Raw genomic sequence first — 10731 nt, 5'->3', positions numbered from 1 at the left:
GCCTGTCTTCATGCCGCCCTCCTCCGTGGCTCCGAGTCTCCACATCTCCTCCTTAGAAAGACACCAGCCCCTGGATCGGATCCCCAATTCCAGGATGGCCTCATCTTCATCTAACTAATTCCATCTGCAGGCACCGGATTTCACATTCTGAGGTTCTGGGTGGGTATGAATTTTGGGGGTAAGTGGGAAAGACAATAAAGAAAACTTCAGAAAAGTGTTTTTTTCTGAGGTCAAATATCTCCTATTATTAAGACTGCTATTGAAAATTAAATTAAAATTTCGGTATTGAAAACACTGATCAAAGTGAGTGGTAATGATAGAAAAAAATTCAGCAATTAAAAATGTAGAGGCAGATTGGGGCAAGATGGTGGCTGAGTGAACTTGCCTGATAGTATCTCCTGCAGGGAAGCAGCTGGGCGGTGTTGGAGCCTCTTTGGGGCCAGGCTGTTTCAGGATTTTTGCAGGTCAGGAGGTATCTGGACATCGATTTGGTGGGAAGGTAACAGCGAAAATACGTCTATAAAATATACACAGAGGTCCAGGATGGAAGCGGAAAGTTCCCTCCTTGGGTGGGCAGAGCCCCAGCAGGGGGCGCTGCTGCAGCATTTTTTTTTTTTGGAGGTTCTGCAGTACTAGGGAATTCATAAGCCCTGAGCAGCCTATTGGGGGGTTAATAGGACAGGAGGTGCTTGCAGACCGATTTGGGGAGACAAACGGGAGTTTTATGGCAAAACGGGGGGAATTTTTGATTGCAGACACAAACAATAGCGCTTCCGCCTAGAGCCACACCCGCCCCCCCCAAACCAGCTGCTGATCTCCAGTGGACCTAAAGTGATAGCAATAAAGAGACGCCACCAGGGTCTGTCAGGGTGGGAGACGTTTGCAAGCTGATTAGGGGAATATTTTGCGCAGCGTGGGAATTTTGGGTTTGGACTCTGTTATTAGCATTTTGGGCTGCAGCCCCTTCCCCGGACCTGGCTATTGATCTGAGTCATTAAATTGGCTGCAGCCTAGAGGCACCCCCCAGGTGGCTGTTCCGGGGGATCACAGGGTGGGAGGGGTCCTGAAGTCAACTGGTGATATATCCACAGAATAGAATCCAGTGAGTGAGTGAATTGTGGGGTACAGAACACGGGATAGAGCTTGTGGATGTGACCTACCCATAGGACTGGCACCCAGCTGCGGGGATCCCTGAAGGCTGTGATGCACTGTGGTGCTCCCAGGCTTCCTGTTAACTGGACTTGAGGTTGCCAGGTCTGAGTTCCCTGGACTCTGGTGGCCCACACCCAGAGACTCACACCTCTTGAGTCATCAATATCTCAGACTTTCCATCCCTGAATCCATCACACCCTGAGGTCCATCTGAGGTCCTTGAATGTCCTAGCCCTCAACATTTGCGTTTTTTTCTTTTTTGTTTTGTTTTGTTTTTATTTTTATTATATTTTTATTTTTTATTTTATTTTTTAAATGTTCTGATTGCTAACATTGCATTATCCCCTAGTCTTTTCTCTCAGCGTATCCCCCAAAGTCTTTTTTTTTTCCTCTCTCTCTCTTGCCCCCATCTTCTTCTTATTTTATTTTATTTTAACTATACAATAGGTGCTGCAGGAAACACCTCACATTTGCTGGGTTTCCTCATCCTCCACTGCCTCATTTCTGTGTGAATAGTTTTGGCTATCAACACTATCCCCTTTCCCCTACAACTTGATATCCACTATCATCTACTATCTCTCCTATATTCCACCTCGCTTTCTTTGATCCACAAAGTGTCTAACTCTTAATTTCTAATACCTTTGTTTTGTTTTCTGTCTGTTATCCACTCTTGAAATTATTACCTTTCTTTTCTCTTTCCCTCTCTCACGAAAACAATAGCTTTTTAGTTCGTACAATATTCCTCCCATATTCAGTCGTCTACCTCATTATAGGTACTCTACCTACTGCTATAACTCTACACAATTTACATGAATCTAACCTCCATCATCCCAGATCTCATATTGTTGCTTTGTTAACATATATCACCAATACTACTTTACACTTTTTCCTTGCTTACACAATTGCCTTTCCCCAGCACTAATATTTTCCTGTAAAGTGAACTTAACCAGCAATAAGAAATTAGAATAAGAAGAACAAAGTGACAAAGAGAAGATATAACACTTACGCAAAAACAACAACTAATTAATCTCCAAGACTAGACAAAGAAGCTAAGGAACTGAGTAAAACCGTCAAGAAAAAATGATGACCAGACAGCAATAAAAATCTACAAACCAAACCAATAATCAGGAAAACATGGCTGAATCCAATCAACAAACTATAAATCAGGAAGGGGAGCAGAACTTGGCACAAGCAATGAAAGATCTCAGAACATTTATCACCGACAAATCTGATGAAGTAAAGGAAGAGGTTAAAAACATGAAGACAACACTTGGAGGGGAAATTGCAGACATACGAAAAAAGATAACAGATAGGATGGAAATGAACACCACAGTTCAAGAAATCAAAAATACACTTGCAGCAAATATCAGCAGACTAGAAGAGGCAGAGCAGAGAATTAGTGATGTGGAAGACAGTACATCAGAAATCAAACAGATAGTAGAAGTGATCGATAAAAAGATAGAAAAAATCCAGCTAGGACTTACGGACCTGAATGACAATGCAAAACGCTCAAACATACGTATTATAGGCATTCCAGAAGGAGAAGAGAAGGGAAAGGGTTCAGAAGGAGTGTTGCAGGAAATAATGGCTGAAAACTTCCCAAATCTACTGAAAGAGACAGATGTACATATCCAAGAAGCACAGCACACTCCACTGGTCATAAACCCCAACAGACCGACCCCAAGACATATACCTGTCAAACTATCCAATGCTCAAGACAAAGAGAAAATTCTAAAAGCAGCAAGAGAAAAGAAAACCATCACATGCAAGGGAAGCTCCATAAGATAGTGCTGATTTCTCATATGAAACCATGGAGGCAAGAAGGCAGTGGTATGATATAGTCAAGGTACTAAAGGAAAAAAATTTCCAACCAAGAATACTCTATCCAGCTAAACTAGCATTCAAAAATGATGGAGAGTTCAAAATATTCACAGATAAACAGAAACTGAAAGAGTATACCAAAAAGAAACCTCCCCTTCAAGAAATTCTAAAGGCAGTTCTGAGGAAGAAAGGAAAAAACAGGACAGGCAGAGTTGGAGGAGAGTGTAAGAGCAACAAAAAAGAAAAAAATAGAAGGAAAAAATACAAACAAAATATGACAAACACAAATCCAATCAAAATATGGCTAACACAAATAATTCCTTGAAAGTAATAACACTGAATGTCAACGGATTAAACTCACCTATCAAAAGATTCAGACTGGGACATTGGATAAGGAAATATGACCCATCTATATGCTGTCTACAAGAGACACATCTTATACCCAGAGAATCAAGGAGGCTGAAAATAAATGGCTGGAAAACAATCATACAAGCAAACACTAACCAAAAAAAGGCAGAAGTAGCTATATTAATATCAGACAAAATAGACTTTAAGTGCGAAACAATTGTGAGAGACAAAGAAAGATACTACATTTTAGTGAAAGGGACAATCTGTCAAGAAGATCGGACAATCATAAATATTTATGCTCCTAACAAGGGTGCCTCTAAATACGTGAGGCAAACGCTGGAAAAACTAAGTGAAACAATAGATGCATCTACAATTATAATGGAGGATTTTAATACCACCACTATCAACTCTGGACAGAACATCTCAAAAGAGAATCACTAAAGAAACAAAACATTTGAACAGTATATTAGAGGAGCTGGATCTAATAGACATATATAGATCATTACACCCAAACACAGCAGGATATACATTTTTCTCAAGTGCACATGGATTATTCTCCAAGATAGACCATATGCTAGACCACAAAGAAAGGCTTAATGAATTCAGAAAGATCAAAATCATACAAAACAATATCTCTGACCACAGTGGAGTGAAGCTGGAAATCTGCAAGGGACAGAGGCCCAGATTTCACACCACAATTTGGAAATTAAACAGCACACTCTTAGAAAAACAGTAGGTCAAAGAGGAAATCTCAAAAGAAATCAATGACTACCTTGAAACAAATGATAATGATAACACAACATACCAAAATTTATGGGATGCAGCAAAAGCAGTACTGAGAGGGAAATTGATAGCCATAAATTCATATATCAAAAAAAGAAGAAAGAGCAAAAATTGAAGAACTAACTGCACATTTGAAGGAATTAGAACAACAACAAAGTAACCCAACAGGAAGAAGAAGGAAGGATATAACAAAGATAAGAGCAGAACTAAATGAAATAGAAAATAAGAAAGCACTTGAAAAGATAAACAAGACCAAGAGCTGTTTTTTTGAGAAGATCAACAAAATTGACAAACCTTTAGCAAGACTAACAAAGAAAAAAAGAGAGAAGATGCAAATACACAAAATAAGAAATGAGAAAGGTGATATCACCACTGACCCCACAGAAATAAAGACTATCATAAGAGGATACTTTGAAAAACTATATTCCAACAAAAACGACAATTTAGAGGAAATGGACAAATTCCTAGAGACACATAAGCAGCTCATATTGATGAAAGAAGAAATTGATGATCTTAACAAGCCAATCACAAGTAAAGAGATAGAACCAGTCATTAAAAATCTCCCAACTAAGAAGAGCCCAGGGCCAGACAGCTTCAGAGGTGAATTCTACAAAACATTCCGGAAAGAGCTAACACCAATTCTGCTGAAACTATTCCAAAAAATCGAAACAGAAGGAACATTGCTGAACTCCTTCTATGATTCCAACATTACCCTAGTACCAAAGCCAAACAAAGACACCGTAAGAAAGGAAAATTACAGACCAATTTCTCTAATGAACCTAGACGCAAAAATACTTAACAAAATACTTGCTAATCATATTCAACAACACATTAAATGAATTATACACCACGACCAAGTGGGATTTATTCCAGGTATGCAAGGATGGTTCAACATAAGAAAATCAATCAATATAATACACCATATAAACAGATTGAAGGAAAAAAATCACATGATTATATCTATAGATGCAGAAAAAGCATCTGACAAAATACAGCACCCTTTCTTGATACAAACACACCAAAAGATTGGAATACAAGGAAATTTTTTGAACATGATAAAGAGTATATATGAAAAACCTACAGCCAACATTGTTTACAATGGAGAAATCCTAAAATCCTTCCCTCTAAACTCAGGAACAAGACAAGGATGCCCATTGTCTCCGCTCCTATTTAACATTGTCTTAGAATTACTTGCTCGAGCACTGAGGCAAGAACCAGATATAAAAGGCATTCAAATTGGAAAGGAAGAATTCAAAATTTCATTATTTGCAGATGACATGATCCTATACATAGAAAACCCTGAGAGGTCTACAACAAAGCTTCTAGAACTCATAAACGAGTTTAGTAAAGTCGGAGGTTATAAGATCAATGCGCAAAAATCAGTAGCATTTCTGTACACCAATAATGAGCAAGATCAGGAGGAAATCAAGAAACAAATACCATTCACAATAGTAAATAAAAAAATCAAATACTTAGGAATAAATTTAACTAAAGAGGTAAAAAACTTATACACCGAGAACTATACAAGTCTGTTCATGGAAATCAAAGAAGACCTAAATAAATGGAAGAATATTCCTTGTTCATGAATAGGAAGACTGAATATTATTACGATGTCTATCCTACCAAAACTGATCTACACATTCAATGCAATCCCAATAAAAATCAACACAGCCTTCTTTAAGGAACTAGAAAAACTAACTATGAAATTTATTTGGAAAGGAAAGAGGCCCCGAATAGCCAAAGACATATTGAAAAAGAAAAACGAAATTGGAGGAATCACACTTCCTGACTTCAAAACATACTACAAAGCTACAGTAGTGAAAACAGCATGGTATTGGCATAAGGAGAGACACAGACCAATGGAATCGAATTGAAAGTTCTGATATAGCACCTCACATATATAGCCATATAATATTCGATAAAGTCACCAAACCCTCTCAACTGGGAGAGAATGACCTATTCAACAAATGGGGCCTGGAGAACTGGATAGCCATATGTAGGAGAATGAAAGAGGATTACCATCTCACACCTTATACAAAGATCAACTCAAGATGGATCAAAGGCCTAAATATAAGAGCCAAGACCATAAAGATCTTGGAAAGCAGTGTAGGGATACATCTACAGGACCTTGTAATAGGAAATGGCTTCATTAATACCACACCAAAAGCACGAGCAGCAAAAGAACTAATAGATAAATGGGACTTCCTCAAAATTAAAGCCTTCTGCATCTCAAAGGAGTTTGTCAAGAAAGTAAAAAGGGAGTTCTTGCCGGAAGTGGAGAGCGGCTGTTCGCCGTCCCGAGGTGGTAACATTATGGCAGACATGCAAAATCTGGTAGAAAGATTAGAGAGGGCAGTGGGTCGTCTGGAGGCAGTATCCCAGGTCTCTGACATGCACCGTGGGTATGGAGACAGTAATCCAAAAGGAGCAGCTCCTTTTGTGGAAGCATTTGACTTGCTGCTTACCGGTCCTGTAGCAGAGTACCTGAAGATCAGTAAAGAGATTGGGGGAGATGTGCAGAAGCATGCGGAGATGGTCCACACAGGTCTCAAGTTGAAGCGAGCTCTCTTGGTTACAGCTTCTCAGTGCCAGCAACCAGCAGGTAATAAGCTTTCTGAATTGTTGGCACCCATCTCAGAGCAGATCCAAGAAGTGATAACCTTTCGGGAGAAGAACCGAGGCAGCAAGTTGTTCAATCATCTGTCAGCTGTCAGTGAAAGCATCCAGGCCCTGGGTTGGGTGGCTATGGCTCCCAAACCTGGCCCATATGTGAAAGAAATGAATGATGCTGCCATGTTTTATACAAATCGAGTCCTCAAGGAGTACAAAGATGTGGATAAGAAGCATGTGGACTGGGTCAAAGCTTACTTGAGTATATGGACAGAGCTACAGGCTTACATTAAAGAGTATCATACCACTGGACTGGTCTGGAGCAAAACGGGCCCTGTGGCAAAAGAACTGAGTGGATTGCCATCTGAACCCTCTGCTGGATCGGGTCCTCCTCCTCCCCCACCAGGACCTCCCCCCCCACCAGTCCCCACCAGTTCAGGCTCAGATGACACTGCTTCACGCTCAGCACTATTTGCCCAGATTAATCAGGGGGAGAGCATCACACATGCTCTGAAACATGTATCTGATGACATGAAGACTCACAAGAACCCTTCCCTGAAGTCTCAGAGTGGTCCAGTACGCAGTGGCCCCAAACCATTTTCTGCACCTAAACCAGGAGTAAGTCCCTCCCCCAAAGCAGCTGCAAAGAAAGAGCCAGCTCTACTTGAACTGGAAGGCAAGAAGTGGAGAGTGGAAAATCAGGAGAATGTTTCTAACCTGGTGATTGACGATACGGAGCTGAAACAGGTGGCTTACATATACAAGTGTGTCAACACAACATTACAAATCAAGGGCAAAATTAACTCCATTACAGTAGATAACTGTAAGAAACTTGGTCTGGTGTTTGACGACGTGGTGGGCATTGTGGAGATAATCAATAGTAGGGATGTCAAAGTTCAGGTAATGGGTAAAGTGCCAACCATTTCCATCAACAAAACAGATGGCTGCCACACTTATCTGAGCAAGAATTCCCTGGATTGTGAGATAGTCAGTGCCAAATCTTCCGAGATGAATGTCCTAATTCCTACAGAAGGTGGTGACTTTAATGAGTTCCCAGTCCCTGAGCAGTTCAAGACCCTATGGAACGGGCGGAAGTTGGTCACCACAGTGACAGAAATTGCTGGATAAGCGAAGTGCCACTGGGTTCTTTGCCCTCTCCCTTCACATCATGGGATAAATCTGTATTAAGACGGTTCTTTTCTAGATTTCCTCTACCTTTCTGCTCTTAAACTGCTTCTCTGCTGAGAAGCACAGCTACCTGCCTTCACTGAAATATACCTCAGGCTAAGATTTGGGGTGGGATAGCAGGTCAGTTGATCATCTGCAAGAAGGTATAGCTTTTCTATATCAGCTTAACCACACCACCAGTCTATTCTTTTGGAACTGCAGACCAGGATTAGTGGGTTTTAGTTTTCAGCTTTCAGGGCTTACTCTATCAACAATTTTTTGGGAAGAATAAAATAATCCCCAGAAAATAACAGATAAGAATGTTCACACAAGTTAATCATTTTTCTAACAAAGACCACGAGGATAGCAACTGGTACGATTCCAGTTGGTTCTTCTAACCAAACTAATTTTTCACTGTTGACAAGTGAGACAAGGGTTGCACTGGACCAAAGGCTGAGGCTTGGCCATCTAGCATTCCAAACAAAATTGTTTCTTATACGCATTCCTTTTATTTTGCATTCCATACTGGGTCTGCTTGAACCATGAGATAGTAGGTTCTCCTATACCAGCTGCTGTAGTGTAGCAAAGTAAAGGAGTTTTTGACCCATTATTTCTCTGGGATCTCTGCCTAGCACCTTCTTACAGAGATAAATTAAAAAAGACAAGGGAGTTGGGGGTGGGAAGGAAAAACAACACACCATTCCAAGGAATCTGGCATTCCTTCCTTCTTCCATGCTAGGTGCCTGCCATCCATTTTTACTGCCTTCTTTTTCCTGTCATGCTCAACAGCTTATGGCTTCTGTCCAGATACCTAAACAAAAGACCAAAACCTCCACTGCAGAATGGTTTTAGGTCTCTGTTTATGGCAGAACCTTGCATAGCATTGCTAATTTAAATTTCAGTTTTTCCCTCTAGGACAAACACTTACCAAAATATGCAACTTTTTTGGGAGAGAGATTGTCCTGTGACTTCTACCCATTTCCTGAGGCCTGTGGAAATAATCCTTTATGTACTTTAAAGTTATACAGAAAATAAAGTTAATACCAAAAAAAAAAAAAAAAAAAAAAAAAAAAAAAAAAAAAGAAAGTAAAAAGGGAACCAAAACAATGGGAGAAAATATATGGCAACCATATATCTGATAAGAGACTTATAACTTGCATATATAAAGAACTCCTATATCTTGAAAATAAAAAGATAAACAATCCATTTAAAAAATGGGAAAAAGATTTAAACAGACACTTCTCCAAAGAAGAAATACAAATGGCTAAAAAGCACATGAAAAAGTCCTCCAAATCTCTAGCTATCCGGGAAATGCAAATCAAAACTACGGTGAGATACCATCTTACTCCCATAAGATTGGCAGCTATGAAAAAAACAGAAGAATACAAATGCTGGACAGGATGTGAAGAAAGGGGAACACTCATCCACCACTGGTGGGAATGCAGAAGGATCCATCCATTCTGGAGGACACTTTGGCGCTTTCTCAAAAAACTAACCATAGATTTGCTATATGACCCAGCAATACCACTGCTGGGTATATACCCAGCAGAACTGAAAACAAGGTCACAAACCGATATATGTACACCAATGTTCATAGCAGCATTGTTCACTATCACCAAAAGTTGGAATCAACCCAAATGCCCATCAACAGACGAGTGGATCAATAAAATGTATTATATACACACAATGGAATACTACTCGGCTGTAAGAACAAATACACTACAAACACACGTGATAACATGGATGAATCTTGAGAACCTTATGTTGAGGGAAGCAACCCAGGCATTGAAGGACAAATACTGCCTGACCTCAATGATATGAAATAAGCAAGCTGCCTCAGAGAGCTAGAGACTAGAAAATAGGCTTCCAGGAAATCGGGGGGGGAGGAAGGATGTGAGCTGACGTCTGCAGGGGTGGAATCTATGATGAGCTGGTGGTAAGTATGAGCACAATGAAGAGATAAAATGGGGGCAAGGGGTTGCCTTTGGGTGGGGCTTTGTGGGTTTGAGGGGGGCTGGGGATGGTTGGATGGGTAATATTGCCCACAAAATTGGGGGGAGGGAGGGGCAACATACGAACATAGGAGAGTGTCAGGTGTTGGTTGAGAGTAAAATGCTGAGAAAATCGTATCAAAATATAATTAGGAGGGTTACCTGTTTAGAATGCTCGGAGGGGATGGTCTGATGCAGGACAGACTCCTGGGGAATGTCTGAAGGCTCATTTTCCCAGGGTGGTTTGTACCATTGGGTAGAGACCCAAGAAGTGAGAGTTGGGGTGGACTCACATCCTGGGGAGGACTAATGCCATCAAATAGAGAGAACTGTATCTCTCGAGAGAAATGGTGGCTCCCAGGGCATTAGGGCAGTTGAGAAAGTCAGGCCTGAACACTGTTGCAAGTATCTCTGGACATGGCTCCTCGGGAAATGGAGATTGGCTGTCTCTGTGGGCCCCAAGGGGAGGGGAAACTGGATGTTGAATGGATGGAACCAAGGTAAATGTGGGGGCAAGAGAGGAGTTTCGTGAGAGTACACAAGGATGAATATAAAACATGTAATATTACATCAAAAACATATAGGAGATGATAGACTAATAATGTAAACCATAATGTAAAACATAGGATAACTAAAAAATTTAGAGAACTCTATATCCTAAAGTATGGACCACAATGTAAGCACAGATATCACCTTGTTTGAAAGCTATTGTCTCCGAGTCTGTACATCAGTTTCAGTAAATATGATACGAATAAGTTAAAAGATAATCGCTGTGGAAGGGAAAAGGTTTTATCGTGGATGTGTGGGAGTACTGTATATTGTATATATGAATTACTGTGATCTAGGGCTCCTGTGAAGAG

The 10731-nt window shown here is 40.4% G+C and overlaps 1 protein-coding gene across 1 annotated transcript; it reads left to right on the top strand.

The window, feature by feature from the left end:
- Positions 1-6366: 6366 nt before the first annotated feature.
- Positions 6367-8264, top strand: LOC131274096 (adenylyl cyclase-associated protein 1). The gene has a single exon (XM_058279088.2). It carries the CDS (start codon positions 6417-6419, stop codon positions 7839-7841), a length of 1425 nt encoding a protein of 474 aa, XP_058135071.1. The 5' UTR covers positions 6367-6416; the 3' UTR covers positions 7842-8264.
- Positions 8265-10731: the final 2467 nt, after the last annotated feature.

Source organism: Dasypus novemcinctus, chromosome 17 (assembly GCF_030445035.2).
Source record: "Dasypus novemcinctus isolate mDasNov1 chromosome 17, mDasNov1.1.hap2, whole genome shotgun sequence".
Taxonomy (NCBI): Eukaryota; Metazoa; Chordata; class Mammalia; order Cingulata; family Dasypodidae; genus Dasypus; species Dasypus novemcinctus.
The sequence above is the reverse complement of the archived record's forward strand: the minus strand, read 5'-3'. Positions and strand labels throughout refer to the sequence as shown.